Source organism: Panthera uncia, chromosome C2, assembly GCF_023721935.1.
Source record: "Panthera uncia isolate 11264 chromosome C2, Puncia_PCG_1.0, whole genome shotgun sequence".
Taxonomy (NCBI): Eukaryota; Metazoa; Chordata; class Mammalia; order Carnivora; family Felidae; genus Panthera; species Panthera uncia.
Window position 1 is genome coordinate 4,164,370 of NC_064810.1, and position 27,288 is coordinate 4,191,657.

At 51.6% G+C, this 27,288-nt stretch overlaps 2 protein-coding genes across 2 annotated transcripts; both read right to left on the minus strand.

Moving 5' to 3' along the window:
• Positions 1–8,711: 8,711 nt before the first annotated feature.
• LOC125921204 (interferon-induced GTP-binding protein Mx2-like) lies at positions 8,712–24,783 on the minus strand. The gene is given in 8 exon segments (XM_049628632.1): positions 8,712–9,043; positions 12,445–12,601; positions 12,603–12,682; positions 16,859–17,016; positions 19,579–19,588; positions 19,660–19,752; positions 19,755–19,817; positions 24,654–24,783. Coding segments are annotated over 7 exon segments (624 nt in total). The 3' UTR covers positions 8,712–9,043; positions 12,445–12,511.
• Positions 24,546–25,239, minus strand: LOC125920715 (interferon-induced GTP-binding protein Mx1-like). The gene has a single exon (XM_049627834.1). It carries the CDS (start codon positions 25,132–25,134, stop codon positions 24,883–24,885), a length of 252 nt encoding a protein of 83 aa, XP_049483791.1. The 5' UTR covers positions 25,135–25,239; the 3' UTR covers positions 24,546–24,882.
• Between the last annotated feature and the right edge of the window lie 2,049 nt (positions 25,240–27,288).

Consider the following 27,288-nt stretch of genomic DNA (forward strand, 5'->3'; position numbering starts at 1 on the left):
CCCGACCAGGGGTAGAAACAAGATGGGGGAATCCGGATTTGTTTATCCCACCGGGTGATACCTCTTCATGAATACCCTTCGGCCTCATCACTTCGGCACTGATGGAAGGGATCACCACCCCCCTCACTGCCGCCCCTGTGAGGAGCATCGGAGGGGTGTAAAGACGGGGTTGTGGATCCGTGCACCGTCAGCCCAGACTGGGGTTACAGCATGTGTCACCTGCCGGGGCAGTCCTGCAGCACCAGGGCCAGAGAAGGGAAAAGTCTGAGAGACGGACTATACTCACACGGCGGCCAGACCATCCGTAAAAACAGAGCTCTTGCAACAATCTGTTCTCTGCTGTAACCGGCCCCAGGGGCCAGCCTCCTGGAAGTCAGACTTGCAGAAGGCAGACCGTTTCCTACCCACGATCTCGAAAGTGAAGCAACAACCTCTACAGCGACTCGCCCCCAGGTGACCAGGGTTTGCTGAATAACTGACAGCTTCCCTCAAATTGTGTCCCTATTTCTGATTTAGGATCCACCAGAGAAAGCCGAATATATATGCCTAACCAGCCACAGGGGACGTCTGCTTCTAGCTCGCTGCCCTCAGCCCCCACCCAGTGCTCACACGGAGCCTTCTCCCTGCCTGTGAGGCTTTGCCCAAACCCCTGAGCGACGCTGGCTGACCTCATCCTCGTCGTCATCAGCTCTCGCTAAATACCTTTGCTCCTTCCCCCTTGGGTGGTCTTCCTCTATTTCCGCACTTGTTAGGAACAAAACGCCAGCCCACAGGCGCATTGCAGGAGGAAACGTACGTGTGTGCACATGTGTGCCTGTGTGTGTGAGTGAGTGACCCCGGGATAAGAAGGGAGAGCAGAGAACACGCCTGTTCCTTTACTCCCGTGTTTTGTGCAACGAAGGTCCCCCACGGATGTAGGGGCGGGTGTGGCAACAGGCAAAGCCGGTCTCCCCTGTTGGCTCAGCTGGACCACATTTCCCAGCCTGCCTTGCAGTCCTCTACACATCCTCTACACTCTCCCGTTCCTCACCTGCTGGTCAGATGCAGAGGGTCTGGTGGGGACTCGAAGGAGCCGGCGATGGTGGGGCCATGAGGTAGAAGGATGCTGGTGGCCCAGGGACAGTGTGGCTCAGAACCCTGCCAGTCGGCCTAGGACATCCGTGATGTGAGCGAGGGGCACGGCTGGGTCGTGGTAAGCTGCGGAGGTCTTGAGGTGCTTGTGGTCGCCGTGAGCTTATTCCGATGGGAATGTGGGCCCCGCACTCAGCCCCACGCTCCGACCTGCTGGGAAGCCAGGTGTGGTGGGCTACCTCTTCAGAAGCCACGTTCAAGGGCTAACCCCCGGAGCCTCTACGGACCTAGAGAGTACAGAAGAGAGGTGTTTGATGAGCGGGAAGAGTCGCTGGATTTGGGGACAGGTAGCTCATAGAAATGGTTTCACTTAATGTTCCTAAAATTCCCCTGAAATTAACTATTGCTTAGCGTGACGAAGAAAATAAAATTAGCCGTAATCCTCCAATCTAGAGATGACCACTGGTAGGAAGCTCGACATTTTTTAAAAACATGTATTTTTCTGTGCGCCTGGGGGGCTCAGACGGTTGAACGTCCAACTTGGGTTCAGGTCACGATCTCGCGGTTCGTGGGTTCAAGCCCCACGTCGGGCTCTGTGCTGACAGCTCAGAGCCTGGAGCCTGCTTCGGAGTCCGTGTCTCCCTCTCTCTGCCCCTCCCCTGCTCACCCTCTGTCTCTCTCAAAAATAAGTAAACATTTAAAAAAACATTTTTTTTCCTTATAAAACTTCTCTTCAGGGCTTCACATAGCAATGGGAGCTCATCGCAGCCAGAGAAACAGGACAGATGACAATCAGTATCACGCCGGCTCGTTTCTCCTGGGGGTTGTAAACACGACCGTGGTCAACAGTGGGGAGCAGGTGGCACAGCCAGATTCCTCTGAGAGTGACCAGCTCAGGGACACCGTCTCAAACGACCAAAGTCTGGAGCTAAGCCATAGCAGCCGGTCACCCTCATCATGCATTTGTTCAACAAGATGTCATTCATTAAGCAGCTACTAGGTAACAGGTGCCATGTAAGATCCCGGAAATACCAAAGAAGAATATGATACGGACCTCCCCACTCTGGGGTCTTATAATCTGATGGTGGGGATGATGAATTAACAAAGAAAGAGAGCAGTATTTGAGAACCCCGTAACTGGGGAGGTGTGGGGCCCAAGGCCCGGAGAGCCATCTCTTCCGGCAGAGGGGACCGCCCCGGGCGTGAGTGCCTGTCAGACCCAAACTCTGGTGCTGCGTGCAATCCAGCGAAGGTGGACAGGGAAGGCGACAGAGTGCGGTCCCAGATGCGGAGCCACTTCGTGGGCCATCTCACGGTGAATGCACGGCGGGAAACACCCCAAAGCATTGCTGCCCTTTTGTGCATCCGCGCCCTTTAACTGGATGATTTCCGGAGAGCGTGAGCCGGTCAGTTTTCTCCTTAAGGAATCTCCTCTCGGTGGAGGCATCGCTGGGTTCCTGAAGCAGCCGGGAATAGTGGTCTGTCTCCTGTAGTATCTGCATCGTGGCTTTCTGTAAGCGAGTGCCCGTTTGCTGCAGCATGAAATATTGAATTACGAATGGGATCTGCTTGGCCAGACGTTTGCTGGTTTCCTGGAAGAGGGAGGAAGAAGGGTCAGCCGGAGGGGTCTCGGCCTGTGCTTGCAGGGAAGCCTTGGGATTCTCGGATGAGTGGATAGTTGCCTCGAGAGGTCCCGGTGGCCCTGTCCACCCCACTCCAGTGGTCAGCATCCAACCACGGCAAGGCGCTCTCTGTGCTGCCCCGAACTCTAGGATCAGGCATTCCCTCTGGCACTATGAACCCACCCTGTAAGCTGGCAAACCCATAGCACGTTCTGGACATCCCAGCCTTCACAGGAGCTCCTCCCCCTCCTCCACCCCCATGCCCGCTCCACCTCCCAGAGAGACCTCTGGGCCCCTAGATCCCCTGGCCCCTCCTGGGAGCTGATCAGGATGTGCTTCAAGGCTCACCTCGTTCCCTCTCTTCACAGGGATGCCCAGTTTGCCTGGCAGCTGGGCCCCACATCTGGGTAACTACTTTCTATTCTGATGAAGAAAAGGCTTCCAGAGTTGGGCTTCTTTGCGGGTTAAAAGCCACCTTCCGTTCTATGCACCCCGCGTGGGCAGAGGGTTGGAAACCTTGGAGGTGACGGGGCTACGGGATCTAGGGAAAGGGTTTTTCTTTCCTGTCTTGTGGAGTCAGTGAGTTTGAGGCTGCTCCAGACCTGAGTGCCTTCTGAACCTCAAGGAAAACCAAATTATAACGAGTAAAGTTAGTGCTGGTTGTATTTTGCTGAATTCCAATAATAGTGGCTTGGTAATAGATGCATAGCATGAAATATAAAGAATTTTGCGGTTGGAACTGGTTTTGAGTAAATGCTTTGCCGCATCAAAAACCTGATTCTGGGGCACCTGGGGGGGCTCAGTCAGTTAAGCTTCAGACTTCGGCTCAGGCCATGATCTCACAGTTCGTGAGTTCAAGCCCCTGTGTCGGGCTCTGTGCTGACCGCTCAGAGCCTGCTTGGGAATCTCTCTCCCTTTCCCTCTCTCTCTGCCCCTCCCCTGCTCTCTCTCATTCTCGCTCTCTCTCTCAAATATAAATAAACTTTAAAAAAAATTTTAATAAAGAAAATAAAAGCCTGATTCCCAAATTAATTAAAAGTCCCTTGACAGGGTTACTGTTAAACTATAACTGAGATAATATGTGAGTATTTATCACTGCAGAAGGGATTTAATACACAGTAGTGGCCCCTCCCACCTTCTCTCAGTGACACAACTGTCAATCAGAGTGCCCGGCATCTGCTGGGCAAACACCCGTGGCACTGACCTACACGCTCACCAAGAAATACGCACTCACACGCACAACTCGATCTCAGTGATGGGCGAAGTCAAAGACCGATCATTTGAGAAAGACCTTTTCTACTCAAGGTCCTGCACAGGATTGCCCACTGGGTTAAAAACCTCTTCCCGGACTCTGTTCAGAACCACGCGGTAAATCTGGTCTTGACAAAACCAGCTGTTCCATATTCCAAACTGAAGTCGGACCCGATTTTCTGCTGCCTCTGCTTGTTTCGTTTTCATGTCTTCAACTTTGTCCTGGTTGGATAAGAAAGAGAAACATGTTCCTTCTTTTCTCGCCCTTGTTTAAACATCGTAGGAGGCACTATTGTGTTGAGATGGAATTAAACACAATTCAAGTCAGAGAAGGCCTGGCATTTTACATGGTGACTTTAAGAAGGCCCTCGGCAGCCCATGCTGCTGTCCTCATCCGTCCTGTCCTCTGTCCCTTGCAGGTCCTGCCCTCTCCACTGCCGTGGGGCCTCCTCTCCAGCCTGGAGAAATGATGATCCAGGACAGGGCCTGTCCCCCAACCCCTGGTGAGGCACCCGGGGGGTCAGACACAGCCCCTAGGAACGGTGGAGCGGTCATAAGTCAGGTATCATTTTTACCAACTGGCCAAAGAAATAAAAGACAGTCAGTTGAGTCAGTTGTTGTGGGAAAATGGCAGAAATCCTTTTTCCTGCTCACCTGAGTTGTGGAATGAGATTCAGACCCACCGACCCAGGCCTGGGCAGAAGAGGGTTTTTATCTAGAGCGCAGAAGGAAGCTGGACATCCCTGGCACCCCATTACTGAGAGGGGGATCAGAGTTGTTGAAGGGGAAACCCACACAGCTGTGGCAGTGTGTTTAAGTCCAACTTATAAAGATTTTGGAATAGGACTAGTGGACAATTCGGTCTTTGTAGTAAAGATTCAAAGAACGGGTCAGACAGCAGGCACAGTCATGTATTCAGAGGATCAGCACTAAGCCTACATCACCCTGTGCTGCAGAAGGTAATGCAGAAATGAGAACTCGGCCGGGTGCTTCCTTCCATCTCTCCCGGGGAGCACGAACTAAGTCCTCAGCAGGTGCAAAACAGCAGGTGCTCCTGGAGCGGCCAGCCCAGCAAGCCCGCAGCTATAACCTTGGCCTCAACTTAAAAAAATTTTTTTTAATATTTATTTATTTTTGAGAGATAGAGATACAGAGTGTGAGCAGGGGAGGGGCAGAGAGAGAGACATACACAGCCTCTGAAGCAGGCTCCAGGCCCCGAGCTGTCAGCACAGAGCCTGACGCGGGGCTCGAACTCACGAACTGTGAGATCATGACCTGAGCCGAAGTCGGACGCTCAGCCGACTGAGCCACCCAGGCGCCCCCGTGGATAATATTTCTAACTGCAATACCAAACAAACCACCGTGGTGAATTCTATAAATTCCCCAGACATTTTAAAGATAGGAACTTTTTAAAATTTAAGTCTGGCTTACCCACTGTACCCTAAGGCAATGTTTCTAAATGGAGATTTTTTTCTTTTCTTTCTTTAAAAAATTTTTTAATGTTTATTTATTTTTGAGAGAGAGAGAGAGAGAGAGAGAGCATGAGCAGGGAAGGGACAGAGAGAGAGGGAAACACAGAATCCAAAGCAGGCTCCAGGCTCTGAGCTGTCAACACACGGGGCTCGAACCCCCAAACCATGAGATCATGACCTGAGCTGAAGTTGGACACTTAACGGACTAAGCCACCCAGGTGCCCCGAACGGAGGTTTTTTTTCATAATGAGAAAAAATTTATGATCTGATAATGCTAATTTAAAGAAAACTGACTTTTTTTTTTTAAATTTTCAAGTAGATTGCGTGCCCAGCGTGGAGCCCAATGTGGGGCTTGAACTCACGACCCTGAGATCAAGACCTGAGCTGAGATCAAGAGTAGGATGCCTAACTGACTGAGCCACCCAGACGCCCCGAGGAAAACTGACTTTTAGGAAACCAAATTGTTATTCTATGAAAATACATTTCAGTTGAGGGTATTCACCCTGAGAGAGAAGCTGAGTGTTTGTAACTGGTAGAAAGCACTGGATTCGTTCAATGGAAACAGAAACCTGTTATTATAGCACTTGCAGATCTCCCGAGAGCACATCCAGACACGAAGAGTGCTGGTTTTATTACGTGCTAAGACAAAGATACAATGCACGCGTGCGCGCGCGCCCACACACACACAAACACCCTCCTGGCATCAGGGCTATAGCAGAATGAAAGTCGGAACTTCCCCAGGCAAAACAGGGACACTCTTATCAAACCACTGACCCGTGTGCTCGCTTCGGCAGCACATACGAAACCACTGACCTCTTCGGTCGGTCGTGCACTAGGGGTGAAGACAAGAAGGGAAGAGAAGTAAGTCGAACTGTCCAGCCTCAAAATGAAGAAGCCAGAGAAAGTTGGAGGTGGTGGAATTGTCTCCTGGTGTGGGCGGGGCTCCACGTTGGTGGCTGGGAAGCAGTTGTAGGAAAGCCTAAGGGGCCCCGTGGTCTGTCTCATGGGCATGTGCATCTGTCTGCACGCTTCTTATGTGCCAGAAGTAGCTTCTGGTCTTGGTAAACATGACACCGTGTTTAGGCGGAGCCTCGTCCTAGGACTTGCCATTTGGGGTATTGGCTGTAAGTGTGAGAACCCAGTTTTTAAACTCCTCCCTGATTTTGTTGTAGAAGCAGGTCTCGTTCTGCCTTATGACTTCTTCTCCTAACTTTCCGAGCTCCTGATTAAACACCTTAATTTTCCGAAAATGAGAGTCGTCGATCTGAGCCGTAACCGCATTGAAGAGCTGGGACCTGCCTGGGGCAGCAGCGTGTGGTGTTGGGCTGGGGGCCGCGAGAGGATCCCATCGGCCACCCAACCCTCCCATCTCTCAGGCAAGACAAATGGAGGGCAGCTCCTGCATAACGGGGCGGCCAGCACACCACAGGCAGGGACGCGAGGAGGGCCATCTCAGGATGTGCTGGGCCACCAGGAAGGATGCGGCCGTCTAAAGGGAGCGGGTGACACAGACGCCAGTTTCTGTGCCTGTCACCTGGAGTCCCCAGGAATCCTCATGGATCAGAAAGAACATTTTATCCGCTTCATTGCTGGGGATGCCTCTCCACACAGGTGCGGCCTCTCTGTCGCCCTCCGGTGGCTCTCCCTTATTTGCTTTTCTAACGACGGGAGTGATTTCTGAACAAAATAGCGAACGATGACACTCTGCAGCTTGATGGAACTGGCTGACAGATTTCTTCCATACGTGGGCCGAATCCCCTGTGACAGCATTCGAGGGGGTCCGGAATTTCTATTTTTGTGCGAAGTTCGCTAAGACGGGCCCCTGTTGTGGCGCCTGGGTGGCTCAGCTGGTTAAGTGTCCAATGCTTGACATGGGCTCAGATTATGATCTCGCGGATTCGTGAGATCGAGCCCCGTGTTGGCCTCTGCACTGACAGTGTGGGGCCTGCTTGGGATTCTCTTTCTCCCTCTCTCTCTCTCTCCCTCCTCTCCACCTTCTCTCTCTCTGTCTCAAAATAAACAAACATTTGTAAAAAATGTTTAAGATGGACACCTGTTAAAGAGCCCAAGGATGGCTTTGCATGCAATACAGCTCAAATGACCTGGTGTGCAGTTTTGTTATGTCACTGGAGTAGGGAAGTGCCAAGAAGCGGCCAGGCTTGGGTTTGGCTTCGCACTTTGTATTTAGAGAACAAGTACACTTGAAAATAACGTAAGCTTTCTTTACGAAAATGCTCTGTCAGTGATCATTTGAGTGTTATAAACTGATAAACGGCCCTTTGGTAGGGGATGTGGCCTGGATATTGGTGGCAGGCGGGGTACAGTCCTAACCAATCAACGATGGCGATGATAATGAAGGGGAGGAGAAGGAAGGACACAGAGAGGCACCACAGAGGGTTGTCTTTGGGCCAAGCACCCTCCACATCTCAGTTAAGCACCCCGCCCCCAACTGCAGGACAAAGCACGTGGCTTGGTTGCTTCTCTGTTTTACAAGAGAGGAATCTAAGGCTCAGAGAGGCTAATTGCCAGATACCGTCACAGAGCGAGTCAGTGGTGGAGGGTCCCAGGGCACACCCAGCTCACCGCCTCCGCAGCCCGTGCAGGTGGACACGGATGCCTGAGTGCCCAGCGGGCCCAGCTTCTGCCTCGGCGAATGAGGTCCCCGAGCCAGGCGGGAGGAGTGTGTTGGGGTCTAGAGGGAGTTTGTGGATTAGCGTACCGAGGCCTCGTAAAATGCGGATGACTTTGGATGACACCAGGAAGTCATAAGGTCTCACAGGTGCTTTGGGGGGGGGGGGGGGGGGCAGTTTGAATCTATAGTCGGAAATGTATGAAATTGTTTCCTGATCCTTCAAATCATCATTATCATAATCGTTATGAATTTTTAAAAATTAACTTAAAATATCACAAATGTAAAATTAAAGTTTGAATGTAGACGATTTAAATATTGTGAAATGTACTATCAAAAACGGCTATCAAAATGCAACGTCTTTTTGCAAAACACCAAGGTTTTTGTCAGTTTGACAAGGTTGTGTCTTTTAGACAGGGATACGTCTTTCGAAGCCCTCTTCTGTGAACTGAGGGGAATCCCACTAGAGTTGGGGCTCCTCAAGGTATGTTCCCTGGATCACCTGGGAAGTTAGAGGGGCAAACTCATTGCCCCCTCATCCCCCTGATTTATTGACCCAGAAACTTGGATTGGGACCCAGGAATCTGAATTTAAATAAACTTTCCAGGTGATTCTTTTTTTTTAATTTTTTCAATGTTTACTAATTTTTGAGTGACAGAGACAGAGCATGAGCAGGGGAAGAGCAGAGAGAGAGGGAGACACAGAATCCGAAACAGGCTCCAGGCTCCGAGCGGTCAGCACAGAGCCCGACGCGGGGCTCGAACTCACAGACTGTGAGATCATGACCTGAGCCGAAGTCGGACGCTTAACCGACCGAGCCACCCAGGCGCCCCCAGGTGATTCTTGTGCACATTGCAGTTGGAGAACCACTGGCTTCTTTCTTCCAACTCAATGTTCTTGGGAGTACGTGTTTCCTGGCTCAGAAGAATTCGTTGCTTTTGTCTGACAGGCTGGGAAAATAACTGGCTGTTTCACTGTCAAGGTCGACAAAGTGTGAACCTGTTAAAAGGATACATTTGCTGAGTCAGTGTTCATTCCTTTTGCCCTCCTAAATGGTTTATAGTTTTCTTCCTTCCCTTCTTGCTTCCCAGATTGATCGGCTCTTTGTTTCGACATTAGGCAGTTGTTACTTCCAGTTTCGGAAGCTCCCCTGTGAGCCCCTGGCCACGAGCGATTTGGTTTCCAGAACGTGCTTGTTTCTTGGCTTGTGTGGGCAGCTCAATGGGGTGTCTCAACCACCTCAGGACGGAGTGCCTTGGGTAAGCTGTAACTTTTGCAACTTGCAACTCAACCCATTGAAACTCAACCCGTCGACTCACACTGACAAGGCAACGTGAGCCCATGGGTAAGTCTTCCTGCCAGACGGGGCACCGTGGCCTTTCCTTCCTCCCAGGAGAGCTCGGAAACAAGACGGAGCACAAGGGCATTCACGAGGGACCCTGGTGTTAATGCTCAGGGAAACCTTGCTGCAAGGGAGTCGGGAAGCCAGAAGGGGGAGCTCTCCCGCCATACCACTGTCCAAGAAGTGTCCCTTACAGACCCGGCAGAGGACTCCTCAACTGAATCATCAACTGTAGGCCCCAACAGGAAGAGACGTGCACGGCATCCCCTACAAGCGACCAACCACCCCCTGCAGCTCAGCCAGGGAAAAGCCGTCAGCACCCTGAACGCGTGCTTTTCTCCGATGGACTGAGTTCAAAACAACCCAACTTTCTCCTTCTTCTGTATAAAATAAAATTCTTCTCCTTTGTTTGTGGGACTTGCCTATGGTTTTGCCATGGCTTTTTACCCCCCAAATTGCAATTCTCTGTCATTCCCAAATAAATTCATTTTTGCTGGAGAAATAACTATTTTATTTCTAAGGCCAACAACCTATGTGAGTGATCATTTTGCCAATTCTGGGCTTTATAAGGGGGTCGGTAAGCTCACCTCCCCAGGATGACACATGCCTTCAGAAAAGCCAGGTAGTGCATTAGGGCGACAGTTGCTAATTACAGAGTGAGCCCAAACCTAAGCAAGCATGGTGTTAGGAAGGCGAAATTTATTTTCTCTTTACCATCCCAATAAATTCATGAGGTATGTCACCTGTTTTATCTACAGGAAAACAAAACAAACTTAACTTCGTAGAGGTTATGTGACTTGCCCAAACTAGTATTTTATTTCTTGTAATACAGAATTACCTCCAAATAGCCAAATCAATCTTGATAAAGAAGAATAAAGCTGAAGGCATTATACTTCTTGATTTCAAACAGATTGGACAAATCTACAGTAATTAAAACACTATGGTACTATATAAAGGTGGACATTCAGACCAATGGATCAGAACAGTGAGCCCAGAAATAAACCCACACACATGCAGTTAGCTGGTTTTTGATGGCGGGGGGGGGGGGGGGGGGGGGGGGTAGGTCCAAGAATATACCACGGGGAAAGGATAGTCTCTTCACCAAATGATGATGGAAAACTGGAGATCTACATGCAAAAGAATGCAACTTACACTATACACAAAAGCCAGCTGAAAATTGATTAAAGGCTTGAATGCAAGACCTGAGATGGTAAAACTCCTAGAAGAAAACATAGGCTGAAATCTTCACGATATTGGTCTTAGAAATTATTTCATGGGTATGATACCAAAAGCACTGGCCACCAAAGCAAAAACAGATAAGCTGGACTACAGCTTAGTGGAAGTGGAAAAGCTTCTCCACAGCACTGGAGACAACGAACAAAGGCAAAAGCAACCTACAGAATGGGAGAAGATATGTGCAAACCATATAACTGATAAGGGGCTAGTTCCCAAAATACTTAAAGAGCTCCCACAATTTAACAATGATGACACCAATAAAATCCTAAAAACCTAATCAAAACTGGGCCCAATACTTGAATAGAGATTTCTTCAAAGAAGACATACAAATGGCCGATGGGTCACGACCTCATGGTTCGTGGGATCGAGCCCTACGCTGGGCTCTGTGCTGACGGTGTGGAGCTGGCCTGGGATTCTCTCTCGCGCTCCCTCTGCCCCTGACCCTCTCTCAAAAATAAATAAATATCAACATTTAAAACAAACCACACAAGTGTGAGCAAGGAGGTGGGAAAATGAGAACCCCTGTACACTGTCGGTGGCAATGCCAAATAATGCAGCCGCCGTGGAAAGCCATAGAGATGTTCCTCAAAAAATTGAAATATGGAGCAGCCGTATGATCCGGCAATCCCACTTCTGGGTATTTATCCAAAGTAGTTTAAATCAGGATCTCAAAGAGATATTAGCACTCCTTTGAGGATGCTGGCCCCATCAGAAGATGTGGAAACAACCTAAATGCCCACAGGTGGATGAATGGATAAAGAAAATACACACAAAGGAATAGGATTGGGCTTTTACAAAGGAGATTCTGCAGCATGTGACAGCATCGATGGACCTTGAGGACGGTGGGCTGAGTGAAATAAGCCAGCTACAGAAGGACGAAGACTGGACGATCCCACTTACGCAAGCCATTTAAACAAGCCAAACTCACTGAACCAGGAGGTAGAATGAGGGTTGCCAGATGTTGGGGGAGGGGAAACAGGCAGTTGCTAATCAACAGGTGTGACATTTCAGTTATGCAAGATGAATAGGTCTAGACGTGGCCATACGACATCGTGCCTGTAGTTAACAAGACTGTATTGCGCACTTAAAAATTTGTTAAGGGGCGCCTGGGTGGCCCAGCCGGTTAAGCGTCTGACTTCAGCCCAGGTCATGATCCTGCGCTTTGGGGGTTCGAGCCCCGCGTCGGGCTCTGTGACTGCCTCAGATTCTGTATCTCTGTCTCTCTCTGCCCCTCCCCTGCTTGCACTCTGTCTCCCCAAAATAAATAAATATTAAACAATTTTTGTTAAGAGGGTAGACCCCATGTTAAGTGTTCTTACCCCAATAAAATTAAATTTTAAAAAATGTGCATGCTGTTTTCTAAGTGACGGCACAGTTCTAAGGGCTTTACAAATGTGAATGTATTTCATCAGAAAACGATTGATGGTAAAGGCCCAGAGAGGTTACGTGGCTTGCCCAAGGCCACACACCAGGCAGTCTGGCTGCAGAATATTTGTTATTTACGTGAACTCAGGGAGGATCGCTGGGGCTCATTTTTCCGACACCGTTCTGAATGCTTCTCACGTCAGCGGTGAGTCCCCAGCACCTGGGCCCTCAGGATTTACAACCGGACGCACGATGACCGACCACTTCAATGCATTTGCTCATCCAAGCCTTGACTTTCCCAAAGACCTTGAGTGGTGGTTTCAAAGTGTGGTCCCTGCACCAGTAACATTGGCCTCAACTGGGAACTTGATAGAAACATAAATTCTTGGGCCCCACCCCAGACCTGGCATGACTATAAAACTTGTATAATTTTATCTATATCACTTGGTAACCTTACCTTGGCCGGTTCCGGAAGGCAGGGCTGGCTCCCACGGAGTTCTGTTCTAGGACCGTCCTGAAGAATGTCACCTGAAATACCGATGTGTCTGGAAGAACATTTCTTCCTTCGTTGCCTCCGCCAACGTCAGCTTGTTCGTGATCTGATCTCCTGCCGGCTCCACACGTTGCTATCCCGTAACCCTTCTCAAGACGGGACGTGATATTCCACACCACACTCATGACAACTTTTTCGGTGCCTTGCCTGCTACATCTGCTTTGGTCGGGATTCCTGTGAGATGGTTAGCGAAAGGCAGTGGAATGTTCCGTTTTCTCCTCAAATATACTTGAAGGCTGCGAGGCTCTGGGATCCTTCTTTGGCCAGGACCAGAGAAGCCTTCTGTTGCGATGGCCCCGCGCCTGACACCCTCTCGGTGCGTTCCATCGCCACCTCTCTTATCTGCGTGTTTATTGTTCTTTCGCTATGCAATTCATTAACTGCCTTGTGGGATTTATCGAACAAACGTTCCCGGGCACCTGCTGGGTTCCAGACACCAGGCAGCACGCATCATCATTACTGACCGACGCCCACCGGATTGCCCGCAAGGGCTCAGTCCCTGCTGTGCAGAAGGTCGGTGCCCCTCTCAGGTGTCTCCTGTCACAGAATCACGCTGCCCTCCTCCTGTGGGTGCCTCCATTGACATTGTCCTCCCGGCCTCCCTGTCTCCCCGCTGCCCCCACATACCCTCCCACTTGGATTGGATCGAAAGCTTTGAATTCTGAGTATTTCTTTCGATTCTTGGGGCATCAAATGGCCACTGCATGTTTCTGTTTGTTTGTTTGTTTATGTTGGGAACCGAACGTCATCTTCTGCTATTTTCGTCCTTGTTTTTAATTTGTGGTTAAGTCTGGCCATCTGGCCTATCATTTCCTGAAACCTTCCTGGCCTCTAAGCAGCTGAATGTCTGTCTCTCTGTTTTACCTTCCTATTGGCAGAAGTTGTCCTTCCTGTTACTAACAGAGCCGACACATCTCTGAATGTATGCCCGCACTTCCCAAAGGAAAGGAGAGGACCCTCCAGTGGGAGAGGAGGCAGTAAACCTGGGGAAGCCCTTCCTGGGAGCCAGCAATCATTCAGGAATGCCTACATCCCTGTCCTTTATCCTGAGAAAAAGTGGGAAGATAATAAAGAGTGAGACTTGCTATCAGAATTCACGCTAGGGGGTGCCTGGGTGGCTTGGTTGGATGAGCCACAGACTCCGGATCCCAGCTCAGGTCAGGATCTCACCCTTTGGGAGTTCGAGCCCTGCAGTGGGCTTTAAGCATCATCTAATATCCCAACTACTGCGCCACAGAGAAGGGAACGGTCACCTGTTTTTAGATGCTTTAGGGTGTTTTTTTCTCTTTTTAAATTAACTCCTTCCTGCATACCTTGCACATTCATATGGAATTGAAAGATGCTTATTAAGCACGCTACTTTAGTTGAGGAAGCGGCAGTGAACCAGACTGCAGAGTCCCTGTTGTGTGACTACCCCGTCACCTTCCAGCGGGTAAAACCCAGATACATTAGTCTTGTGATTTGCGAGAAATAAAGAAACATACCTTGAGAGTAACGCTATTGAGAAGCGTTACGCAGAGAAGTGACATCCGGTCATGTGTCGGCAAATGAGTGCAGGTGGGGGTGGGTGGTGCGGTGCTGGGCTGAGTGGACAGAAGGCCTCTGGGAGAGTAGGGTTCGGGCTGAGATCTGCACACCCAGCCCTGTGAGGAAGGAGAAAGAGCATCCCAGGCCCTCGGGCTCACAGCTACACTGAAGGGTGGTGGGAAAGGCAGAGTGGAAGGGAACCATGCGCACAGAGGCGGATGGAGCCAGGTCACAGGAGGGTTTGTCGTCCAGGAAAGGAGCCTAGGGTTTGTGTACGTGGCGTGGACGCATTAGGGTAGAAGCAGAGGAAGGGCGTGACTTCATTTACCTGTTCAAAGGTCAGTGGAGGGTGTACTTAGGGCAAGGTGAGAGCCAGGAGGCCAGCAGGAGGATGCTTGAGTAGTCCAGGCAAGAGAGGAAGGGGGCCTGGCCTACGTGGTGATGGAGCGTGGTGGACAGATGTGGTCTTGGTTTTGGGGACAGAGTCATCTGGACTCTAGGTGAATTAGAAATGGAAGCAGGGGAAGGAGGAATCAAGTGTGACTCTTAGATTTAGTTCTAGAACTGGGCAGGCAGATGTGGTGCTGGGAATAGGGGGAGAAGCCTTGGGAGGGAGGAGGACTGAGGCAGGGTGGGGTATCAGGAGCTATGTTTTGGTCGCACTAGATTGGAGACCTTTGACAGACATCCAACTGGAAATGTCAAGTCTAGGGAAAGGGAAGGATCACAAATTTAGATCTGGGAGTTGCCAGCTGATAGAGATGAGCTCACCTGATAAGCTTGCCTAAAGAGCACGTGTTGACGGAGGGAGGATCTCAGAGCAAAGTTTTGGCTTTCCGACTTTAGGGATCAGAGAACTGAAGAAGCAACCAGACCAGGACACTAAGAATGTGACCTCCAGTGGCCAGTGAAGGAGGAGACCGAGGGAGAATGGTGAGACAGAAACCAGCAGGCTGTGTGCTACAGCAAAGGAAGGAAAGATTTCAGGAAGGAGGGAATACGGTCAGCCATGTTGGCTGAGGTCGAGAAAGATGGGGACAGAGAAGTGACCACATGTTTGTCAGCATGGAGGGCACCGGTGACCCTAACAAGTGCCATCGCTGTGCCATGGTGGTGACAGGAGTCGAGCTGGAGCTGGCTGTGTAGACAGTGTGCAGTTAGCAATGGACGGGTGGGGAACCAGTCTGGTGGAGAGTTTGCAAATATACTGACTCACAGCTCTTTTTGTAACTTGGTATTATATAAACCACTACTCTATTAGTCACCAAATTTGTTCGTTTTCACCCTTTTGGAAGTACTGTATAGATAATCCATTTAGCTTCCTATTAAAAAAATTGTGGTAAAACACACATCACTCATGCGTACAAGAGAATCATTCAGCTAATGAAAGTATGATTCTCCTGCCTTCACTCCACCTTCAGTTACCCTGGTTTTGAAACTTACGTGCGTTTTAAAAAATTGTGGTGAAATAGGCATCACATACACGTTACCGCCGTAGCGACTTTAAATTGTACTCTCATTGTTGTGTGACCATCCCACCAGAATTTTTTTCATCTTGCAGACCTAAAACTCTGTACTCGTCCATTAAGTCCCAAGTGCCCCACCCCACCCCGCTTCTACAAAGATTTTGATATCCAGATAGATCTCCCTCCCAGACCGATGATATTACCTACTGTGGCCATCAGTAAAACACCCTTCACGACTTAGGATTGAGAGGAGAGAAAGAAGGTTGACCTATGATGACTGATGACCCAAAGCCTGAGTGTTCTCTCTGGCTCAGTGCGTTTGTGATGCTTGGAGAAGTCAACAGCTAATAGGCCGCAAGCGTGGTCCAGCGCGTGGTGAAACGTTATACTTGAGGGGTTTGCCCCTACTGTTTATTTCTGTCCTTACTGGAAAACCAGGCATCTATGTGGGAAGAAACGGGAAAGGTGGTTATATGATGAGTGTGCATTCAGTCAAGGGAAATGACCTGCAAAGTTCCAGGAAGGTCAACTCGACGGGTAGGTGGGATGGTTGGTGGAGAAGGGATGTTGAATGGTAATATTGCAAATTAAAAAACATAGCAGCAACCGTTTGTTGAGAAAATACTATGCACACAGACCTAAGTAGCATTGTGTACAGTATTTCTTCATGGAATCCTTCCAACAAGCCAGCACATAGGTACTTACTGGGAGTACCGTTTCATGGATGAGGAGACCGAGGCCAGGAGAGGTTAAATATATAACCCAAGGATATGTAGCCAGAAAGTGGTAGAACAAGGACTCAAACGAGACAGTGTGTGCTCTTAAACCAAGTTCCCTCTCATGCCTTCCAGGGTGACTATTTTTTTTTTTTTAAGAAATTTAGGAGACCCCAGCTGCCTACGAATTCTGCTTGAATATACATTCTGCAGGCCCTCTTGTTCCAACATCGGCCCAGTAGAATGTTCGCTGAGACCTTATAAAGGTGCTTTCCATGCATCAATGGGTCCCAAGAACTTTACCTGTAGCAAGGCAGATCTGAAGGGCCAGTCACTTTCTCCTTTCCAGACCATTGTGGGATAGCAGATAAGGTAGTTCTCGCCCCCACCCCATCCAGGATGGTTTGTGAATACAAATGAGGGGCAGAGGAAGAAGGGTGAGGAGCCCCCAAATTCTGGCCACGCCTCTAACCCTGTGAGTGGAGATACCCATCCACAGGGTGTGAATGCATCCTGAGCCCATGGAGCTTCTCCTGGGAAGAGCTCTTGTCTCTAACGGTGCTGCATTAAGGGACCTTCTAAATATATAAGAAGTCTCCCCCTTCTTACCCGTCTTCTGGAAGCTAGGTTCTTTCTTCTTACCTCTGGCCCTGTCTCCAACGGGGTCCACCTCCCGAGCCACGCTCAGTGCCTCTGTGCTGGCAATGTCCACGTTACAGGGGACCACCACCAAGTTGATGGTCTGTTGCCCCTGGATGTATGAGTGCCTTGATCTGATGACAAAAAAAAAAGAAAAAAAGCACACAAAGGAAGAGTACATCTCTGGGCATCCAACAATACGGCCAGACAGGTGTGATGGTGGAAAACCGGTAACTGAGACCATGACCTGGTTTTCATACTCCTGGGCGTTGGCTTGGCCAACAGGAAGCCCTGCCCATCTGCTTTTACTATGTTCTCTGTTGATTTCCTACTTTTCTTCAAAACCCACCACTGGTGGGGCGCCTGGTGACTCAGTCGGTCAAGCCTCTGACTCTTGATTTTGGCTCAGGTCATGATCTCTTGGTTCTTGAGTTTGAGCGTCAGGAAGTCCCTGCACCGAAACTGCTTTGAATTCTCTGTCTCCCTCTTTCTGGCTCTCTCTCCCAAAAATAAATAAATGTTAAACTTTTTTTTTTTTTTAACCCACCACTGGTATTTCTTCTTTCCCGAGGACTCTGCCTCCTATAGCCAGACGAGACCTCTCCTTTTCTAAATCTCTCCTGTGATGCTTCTAAGACTGTGCCTTCTATGACAGTGTTTGTATACGTGTTGTATTTGCCCCAAAAGCCCAGGGGTGCCTTTGTGACATGTCATGTGCCATCTCAGTGTCCCCATGCAGTCCCGCAGAGGTCCCCAAGCCATAGGTGCTCTGTGCCTGCTGTGATAGGATCTGATGTCAATAAATGTCTCTACATGCGCTCATTCCTAATATTACTTTTTCTGGAGTCTGTTCTTGGAAGGGGTCACTCAAATTAGAGAAATCCAATAAAATTTCTTAGAATCTGCAGAGAGAGATATGAGCAGATAAGCCTCACACACCAAATTTCAATAATGTTTTTGCCCACAGACAATACAAACAAACAAGGAAAGGCTGACATCTAGGGACATATTTTTAAAAATAGTTTGCTACAGGGGCTCCCGGGGGGGGTCTCAGTCAGTGAAGCGTCTGACTTCAGCTCAGGCCATGATCTCACGGCTCATGAGTTTGAGCCCCACATCGGGCTCTGTGCTGACAGCTCGGAGCCTGGAGCCTGCCTCGGATTCTGTGTCCCTCTCTCTGGCCCTCCCCCACTTGTGCTCTCTCTTTCTCAAATAAAAATAAACATTAAAAAATTTAAAAAAATAATGAAATAAAATAGTTGCTCCAATTGACATGTGCTTTAGCTCTCATGATGTCCCATAAAATTATGTTAAGCTGCACACAAAAGATAATACTGCACAGCCACAAGTAGGAAATTTGCATCACATAAGCACAAGCTAGCATCATATAAACAATTAAGTGCCGGGGCCAGATAAAGACGACAAATATAAACAGGCCAAATTAAGTCCTAACCATGGGAAAACTTCACCGAGGAAAGTTATAGTCGACTTCGGGAAGTGAATTTTAACGTGAACTGTCCTTCAGTTAAAAGGCATCTTCTCGTTGGTCTTTATTCCCCCTGCTACCCCCATGCGTAGCACGCGGTCTGATGTCTGTGAGTGAACAGACCATCCAGTGTTCTCCACCTCAGCACCATGGACAATTTGGGATGGATGGTTCTTTGTGGCAGGGGCCATCGGGTGCATTATAGAAAATCTAGCTCCATTTCTGGTCTCCACTCACAGGATGCCAGTAGCAAACCTTCTTTCCCAGGTTGTAACGACCATAAATGTCTCAGACGTTGCCATTGCCGACGTCCCTGGGGATGAAGTAGGCTTGGGGTAGAGACCACTATATGAAACACATATCTTCCCATGCATTTTGACAGGGTCTTGGGGAGTGGTAACTGCTCCCCAGAATGTCTGCCAGCAGAGAGAGACCCCATAAAGATCACCTTCTAGTCATGCATCAGTTACGGGCATTCATAGGCATTAGGTCCATTCCAGGGTCTGGAGATTCACTATTACGCACACAGGCACTATCCCTCAGGGGTTTGTGCCCCAGGAGGTAATGTAGACAACAGACACAAGGACCAGGTCCAGGGTATCGGGCATCCCGGAGAAGGTGGCATTTGTCAGAACTTTGAGGGAAATAGAGAACGTGCCACGTCAAAGCTGGGCAGGGAGAACGTTTCAGAGAGAGGGAAGAGAAGATACAAGGACCTTCTGGTAGGTTCGAGGACCACTAAGGATTCAGGTGTGGCTGGAGTGGATGAGGGGTGGGGCACAGTGATGGGTGTGGCCAATGAGCGAGTGGGGCCAGAGCACATCAGCCGCTGGATGCTTTTATTTGTAAGTTAATTTCTTTATTTTGAGGGGGAGAGCACAAGTGGGGGAGGGGCAGAGAGAAAGAGGGAGAGAGAGAATCTCAAGCAGGCTCTTGGTGTCAGCTCTGAGCCCGACACAGGGCTTGAACTCACCAACCGCAAGATCATGACCTGAGGCAAAATCAAGAGTCAAACGCTTAACTGACTGAGCCACCCAGGCGTCCTGGCCATTGGAAGCTTTAATGATGATGGACATGGAACCACACTGGAGAGTGTTGGGGAGTGATAGCCTCTAACCTGTGTCCTAATAGCTCTGCCCCGTGCCCTGGGCACTGCTACCCCAGTCTCCTCCCCAACCACTCAGCGCAAGGGCAGGGGAGGCACACCAGAAGCCCTGCTGCTGCCCGCAGAAACCTAGAAGTCTCCTGAACTTCAGCTTGGCCCATTCCCAAGTTCTAGAAAGACTTGCCTGCAGTCTGATGTCCTGGGGCTGGTTTCCCACGGCCACACTGGTGATGCTGGGAAGATCAGTGAGGGTCAGATCCAGAACCTCAGGGAGGTGATCTCCAGCCTGATGAGCTCATGGCTGATGCTAACTCCAAGGCCAGCTATGGTGTTCTGGGCTGTGGAGGCCCAGAGACGGGAAAGCCAGCCTTCAGATTAATGACCCATCCGAGAAAAAGCAGTGGTAGGAGGCTCCAAATGTCTCTGGTGCTTAGAAAACACTTCACAGAAGCCTGGGGAGTGGTCTCTGAGGCCACTAGTGTGGCCATCAAACACAGAGGTAGCATAGATATTCACCTTCCGAAAGCCTGGAGGAAAACATACCGATACGTTCATGGTGGGGTTACAGAGGGATGCTGTTCTCTTTCTTTACCCTTCTTGATATTTGCCAGTGACCGTGGCAGTGGCTTAAAATACACCCACAAATTCTTCTACACTCTTCCCTCCAAAAGGTGAAACCTTGAGCGCGAACCGGACATAGGGACTTCTGTCTAAAGATAGATATGGCAGAAGTGACCGTGTGGGACTAGCAGTAAATGTGTCGTGACTGCCTCTTGCCTTCTCTTGCATGGCTCGCTCTGGGGGAGGCTGGCAGCCCCGTCCTGAGGACACCAGGGACCGACGGAGAGGTCCACAAAGTAAGGCACTGAGGCCTTCCGCTCACGGCCACGTGAAGAGCAGCTCACCAGCCACAGTCGAGCCTTCAGCCGATGCAGACGCCGACAATACCTCAACCACGGCTCCCCAGGGACCCTGAGCCACAGCCCCCCAGCCAAGACCCTGCAGTTGCTGACTCTCACACTGTGGGAGAGAACAAATTCTGTCTTCGAAGTCACCAGGTTCGGGATAATTTGTTATGCAGCAAACAGATAACGCACACAGGTATATACTACTTTTATGAGAAGATAAACACAGACACACACACGCTAACACGTACACAAAAGCACGTACCAACACACACACATAAACGCACACTACGAACACACACAGTCAATTGTGTGTTTAGCACAGCGTGTTTCTGGGCGGCGTAGACACCCCTCTACTTCCCGATACTTAAGGAAAAGCCCATCTGCCTGCTTCCTGTCTGTTGGAAAGGGGGGGCCGATCGGAAGGCCAGCAGTCAGTCTGGAGCTAAGCAGACCCCTGAGAAGAGGGGACCTCCCAGGGTCAACCCCCGGCCACCCCAGGGTCTGCCAGAGGGACGGCAGAGGAACTCAGGAGTGGGACCCCTCGGCCGAACAAGATCACGTAAGCAGACACACCATGTCCGTAGTACCCGTGTCCCTGTTTAACACCACCTGCCACTTCTCTTAGGTCCTGGAACGTTTTGTAGGAATCCCCCTGCACTGTCTCTTGGGGGGTAAGAGGTATGGAAGGAAGGGATGGAGAAAAGGAAGCAGAAGGAAAGCAAGATTATTTCTTCCCTTACGTTCATTTTTGCAAGTAGATTATTTCTATAGAGTCTTCACTGGAGGTTCAAAGGACTTTTTGAGAACGGCATCTAATTTAGGGGATACCGAATATGTACCCCAGCCTACACGTAAATCATATACAGTGATGGGCATCTGGGCGGCTCAGTTGGTTAGGTGGCCCAGTCTTGATTTCAGCTCAGGTCATGATCCCGTGGTTTGTGGGTTCGAGCCCTGCGTCAGGCTCTGTGCTGACAGCCCGAAGCTTGCTCGGGACTCTCTCTCTCCCTCTCCTCAGCTCTCTCTCAAAACAGGCAAATAAACTTTAAAAATACTCAGTGATTCCATCCTGTGTCTCAGATTCCTCCTTACTGTGGAACCGATGGCGACCTTTAACCTGCGTGGGCGGGAAGGTCTACTTGTGTCCGGGTTCTATAAGCCGCCGATTGTCCTAAAAGTTTTTAAAAAAACAGTTATGTCATAGATATGACAGAAACAATCTATAATAGTGCTCAAAAAATGAAAAAAAATTTATCCTTGAACTGGACTTGAGCCTTGTCCGTGGGCAGGACAGTTCCTGTTCTAGAGGATGGCCAAAGGATAGGGTCCCTGGGCCACAAGTCCGACGGCGTGCACACTTGGTAACAGAGACCCAAGTGTCAGTAAAGATGGCCCCTCAGTGCCATCGGCAGGGACCTCCCATCACATCTGCAAGCCAAGTCTCGGTGCAGGGGCGAAGGACAGGCGTGGTAGTGGAGAAGTGACAGGCAGATTTGGGCCCTGGGGTTCTCCACGAGAGCTTTGCAAAGCAAATCTCGAGGCCGGAGGGAGGAGATATAGACAGAGCTAAGAAAGTCCCCCCACCCACCTCACTTCTGTCACCCCCTCCCAGCTGCCCGGCTCTGCACGCACTTGGCTCGGCTGCTACTCACAGTGATGTCCAAGTGGCCTCAGGCCCAAGGGGGCACCAGACATGCCATGACGTGCTCTTGGGAGCAAGCCCCGTAGGTGAGCTGGAAAAAACGGGAGTCTTCCCCCGGGTTGTTTTTCAAAACCAGAAAAGGGACCAACGAGGATATTTTGTGCGCACACACTCAGAACCAGGACTAATCCCGCGGAGCCCCGTGTTCGGAAGGGTCCCCTCCTGGTTTGCTGTCTGCTTTCACTATCTTGAGAGTCTAAGTCATTTCGAACGAGGGGTCTTGCTGTTTTATTTTGCTCTGAGCCCCTAAGTCGTATAGCTGGCTCTGCTCTGAGCCTGGTTTCTCAAACTCGAGTGCACACGACCCATTTTGGAGCTCGGTTCAAGTCCAGATTCTGACTCAGCAGGTCTGGGTGTTTTTCCCCAGCCATTTCTGCAAGCCTCCAGCAGAGGAGGTCACACTGAGGGGCCAGGGGCTAGGGGACGATCTTGAAACGAGATGATGTCCAGGATGATCTAGGTGAGGGGAGGGTATCGATGGCAGAAATCAGATACGTGGGGCACGCGAGCCAAGGACAAGACAAGGACAGAGGTCATTGGTTACCAGCTCAAGCGTGGAGACATAAGGACGATGCTCCCCAGTCACCTCGTCTTGTCCCCGTGGGTGTCCTCAGTCCTCAACACCTCCCGGCGTCCCTCTTCCTTCTCCTCTTGGAATTAGCCGCCGATCCACCCAGGAACAGGAAGTGAGTCCTGGAAAATCTGGCCTGGAAGATCCTTCTCTGTCCAGCAGCCTTGTGGGGTGGTCATCCATATTTGGGGGTGAACACAAGGACTGGGGGCAGGACTTCTCCATTCTGGAGGGGGTCTCTCTGCTCAGCCATTCGAGGCCTGCAGACACGGATTCTCAGTTAGCTGAGCGCGGGAAGCCACGGAAAGGCCTCGACCCCGGACGCTGTGTTACCGGTCACATGGAGCCCCGCGTCCCACAGGGCCCGCTTTCATCATCTCCAGAGCAGTGCCCCAGGACAGCGGTGACCAGGACAGCCGGGAGTCCCGCGGGGGCCTTTCTCAGAGGAGGACCAACACATGGAAAAGCCTGGAAGGAAGAGGCAGCGGGCTCCCCGGTGGAGACCGAAACACTTGGTGGGGACCAGGCAGCAGAGGAGGAGCCAGGACAGTGAGGGAGCAGCCATCAGAGCCTCACCTGCAGAAACCCCGTGCCTCCCACCTTCAAGGATCTCCTTCCTACCTGGGAGGGGTCCTGACGACGGACGGTCCTGAGGACCGGCCGGAGGAAGCCGATTCTCTCAGCACCAGGTCACAGGTCCTGAGCAGTTTTCCAAACATTCCAAGTTCGCAGGTGCCCTGTCCTCTCACCCCCCAAGGGAGCTGCCCCAGTGTCCCCAGAGTCCTGGACTAAAATTTCTGTCCCTGTCCAGGGCTGGGAGGTGATGGGGCCGCCTGGACTGGGCGGGCACAAAGGAGCACAGGCCTGGGGACAGAGGCATCGGCAGCGGAGTGTCTCCAGGCCGACCGTGGCCACGTCCCCACGGTGCTGCTCTGTCCGCCACACGAGCCAGAGTCGCGGCTCAGTGTCTGAGGGCCCCCAGGACTCCCGGGCTGGAGACAGGCCTCGGGCTTTGGCCACAGGACCTGCATTTGTCCAGGTGGCGGCTGAGGAAAGGGGACAGATGGAAATGTGGGGAGCAGGGGGATCCATGCGTCTCCAAGCCCCCTCACAGTTGCGGACGGTGGGTGCAGGGAGAAGGCAGCAAGAGCCAGGGCAAGAGTCTGGACGTCCGAAGGAGGGGGTTCAAGGGAATTCTCAGTGGGCAGTTTGCACAGCCGGAGCTCAGAAAGGCTGGAATCGCCCTGGGCTTCTTGGGGCCGGGCGTTCCTGTCGCTGAGTCCTGAGCACTGATGTATCCTTTGTATTGCTGGCCCTATAAGGGCGTTTATCGTCTCCTCCAGCCTGGGGACATGCCCAGGGGTCACATGCCTGCCACCGGCAACCAGACCCTCCACCATGTTGCCCCCTCTCCCCAAAATGCCGACCCCGCGGCAGAGCAGAGGGACGACTGCCCCGGATCCTTCCTCTCTGGTGCATCCGGTGTTCCGCCGGGCTGACCGGGATCCCACAGGACCCCCTGGGATCAAGGACTGGGCTGCCAGTGACCTGGAGGGAGCCCAGGCCGGGGCATCTGTCGAGGCAGCTGCTGTTGGGGGCTGTGCAGGATCTGGGCAGCCCACTGGGGTCCCCACACCCTCCTTTGTGCCCAGGGCGGGGGGTGGCCCGGGCAAGACGGCGTCGGTGGTGCCCAAACCCTGGGTTCTGGTTGGGTCTGGCCTCTGACAGCACTGGCAGGAGATGGGACCAAGAGAAGGGACCAGGACTGAGCCTCCCCCAACCCACGAGGAGGGTACTATCTCCTTCCTCCCTTTTTTCCTTTATTTTATTAAATCGTAGACGTACAAAATCACTTTTTTTTTTTTAAGGAAAACATCGTGTCTTATCACACTATGACCCTGGCTAATCGCTTTTTCCAAACACTGAGAAAATTCTTCGGAACGACTTCACACGGCACCTGAGACTTACAAGCTCGGTGTCATCAAAGACATGCCTGCCACAGACCACTGGACAAGGTCTGGAGTCAGGGCTGGGCCGTCAGGTTCCGGGCCCCGACGGACACAGGCCCAGCGACGGCTAAGGATGCGAAAGGGGGTCAGAGACCTGGGGGCAGCCCAGGCCATGCCCGTAGACCTAAGCCTCCCGGGGCCAATGTCTGAAACGCCTGGTACCCCCAGGATGCTTTGTGGCCCGCGGGGAGAGCAGAGCCGGCCCAGCTCTGCCTACCACTGCCTCTGGGGAGGGCGACCCCGACAGAGCTTCCCGCAGGAGCTCCTGCCCCAGCTCTGGTCCCCGATGACAGCGATGGTGGCCGGGGCCAGGTCCCGCTCCACACCCAGGGTCCGCAGGGAGCCGATGAGGTCAGTGCGGGGGCTCACCTTCTGCTCGTACTGGCTGTACAGGCCGCTCTCGGGCCCCGGAAGAGGCAGACCGGACTTCACGGGCTTGGCCTGTGATCGGAGTCCCATCATCATCCTTGGGAATTTGGGGCAGAATTTGTGCCTCTCCTGATGCTGGGCTGCAGACGGGAGGTGCGTGTGCCTCTGGGAGGTCCCTGTGTTCTTGTCCCGCGCAGGATTTGCTTCTGCTGATGTGGGATGTCTGGCGGGGGAGGAGGCGTCTCACTGAGCAGGGAGAATGTACCCAGGGTGGGAGCTCCTGGCCAGAGGGAGGACAGGAGCCAGGCCCTGGGCTGCTGAGCAGGGGTGGGGTGGGGAGTGGGGTGGGTCAGCAATGGTCACAGTGATAATAGTTGCAGGGAGAGCTCCCAGGAGGGAGACCCCAGCACCTGGAAAAGAAGCCCCCATACTTGCTGCCCCAGAGACCGGGCGCCCCTGGTGCATGTCAGAGGTGCCTGGGGGACTGCGGGGCACCAGCCGTACTGTTGGGGTTAGACCACGCTTGCAGGTTTATGGCTGCGGTTGGGGTGCTCGCCTCTGGCCGGCGGCTGGAACGCACCCTTCCTGAAGGTCCCTCTACGTGACTTACCTTTGCCTTCCGTGGGCCCCTGCTTCCTCCTGGCTGCTGAAGGTTCAGCGTCGGCAAGTTGAACTTCTTGGTGAGCTAAACTGGGTCCTGCCGTCCCACCTGCCGGTCTGGGGGATACATCATGTGCCCTGCTGCTGTGCCGGATGGCGGTGGCTGTCGCTGGACGAGATTCATTTCTTTTTTTGCACATTGTCAGGAAAAGAAAAAAAAGGAAACAGACTGTGCCTCGGGCACGGCCAAGAACCGTGGGCCTTAGGCATTAGCTGTCATTCAGTCCGAGCTGGTGGGTGGGTTCCCCGCTGCTCAGCACCTCCCGTCTCCTTCACGAGCTCCGCAAAGACACAAGTTGGCAGAGTGGCCCATTGTCCCCAGGCGGTCCCCTCCCAGGCTGGACCTTTGCCAGCCCCCCCTCGCCCAAGCCCACACAACCCACAGACACAGGGGAGACTGGCAGCCCAGCAAGGCCTCAGTCCGCAGGAGAGGCCGCCGCAGTAAACAGGTGCAGCTCACAGCTGGGGTCTCGGCGGCCCCCGGGGCGTGGGGACAGGGGCAGAGAACTTCCTGTCATGTATTGGTTTATTATGCTTTTAAAGCCACCTGTTTACGAGTTACGGGAAGCTATTTAGATCTAAGGGTGCGTTTACTTACATAGAGGAAGCTGTGTTAGGACGTCATCCTTGACATCTGTTGTCACTAAGCAGTCGCTCAGCAGCTGACGGGCGCCACTGGGGACTTACGGATAAGAATATATGGACAGGTGTGCAGACGCAGCGGACATTGAAACTTCAAATAGCGAGAGTTTGTGAGGACCCACTGAGAGTGTTCCGTCTGGGCAAGGCTACCCTTTGCTGAGCTCGAAAGCTCTCTGCAGACCTGGGAGCACTGGCTTCTAGAGCAGCAAGGCCCCTCTTTGCTGGCAGGGGTGAAGGCCGTGCAGTGGCCCCTCCAGAGGGGCTGTCTTGCCCGCCTCCCCCCGCTGCTCTGGTCCCCAGCGCCATGCTCTGGTATCAGGGGACTTCTGCTCTGTGCCGGTGGCTGGACATCAGCTCCTGGTGGGCTAACTGGATCGACTCTTCCAAGAACCAACTTGTAGAAAGCAACCTCAACTAAATTTGGACTTTGTTTCTGTCCCCTTTGCTTGGACCAGTAGGGTAATCAATCTATCACTAGTTTGGAGTATGTCATTTCTTTATTGGCCTATTAAGAGATACCGTCCTGGGACTCCTGGGTGGCTCAGTCGGTTAAGCAGCCAGCTTCGGCTCAGGTCATGATCTCACGGTGCGTGGGTTCGAGCCCCGCGTCGGGCTCTGTGCTGACAGCTCGGAGCCTGGAGCCCGCTTCGGATTCTGTGTCTCCCTCTCTTTCTTCCCCTCCCCTGCTCACGCTCTGTTTCTCTCTCTCTCTCTCAAAAATAAATAATAAACATTACAAATTTTTAAAAAAGAGAGAGAGATTGTCCTGTATGCTGTAGGCTTGTCCCCTGCAAAATATTTCTATAAATTTTAAGTCCTGAGTTACTGGCAAAGACAATGTGAGCCTCTGGGCATAACTCCGCATTTCCACAGAGGGGGTCGAACGTTCCTCTAGAGAGGTGGGCTCCGTGTCACTTGTGGCTGAGGACCAGACAGGAGACCATCAGG

Excerpts from the sequence above, each read along its gene's own strand:
- LOC125920715 (XM_049627834.1), bottom strand. The coding sequence starts at position 25,134 with ATGATGATGGGACTCCGATCACAGGCCAAGCCCGTGAAGTCCGGTCTG.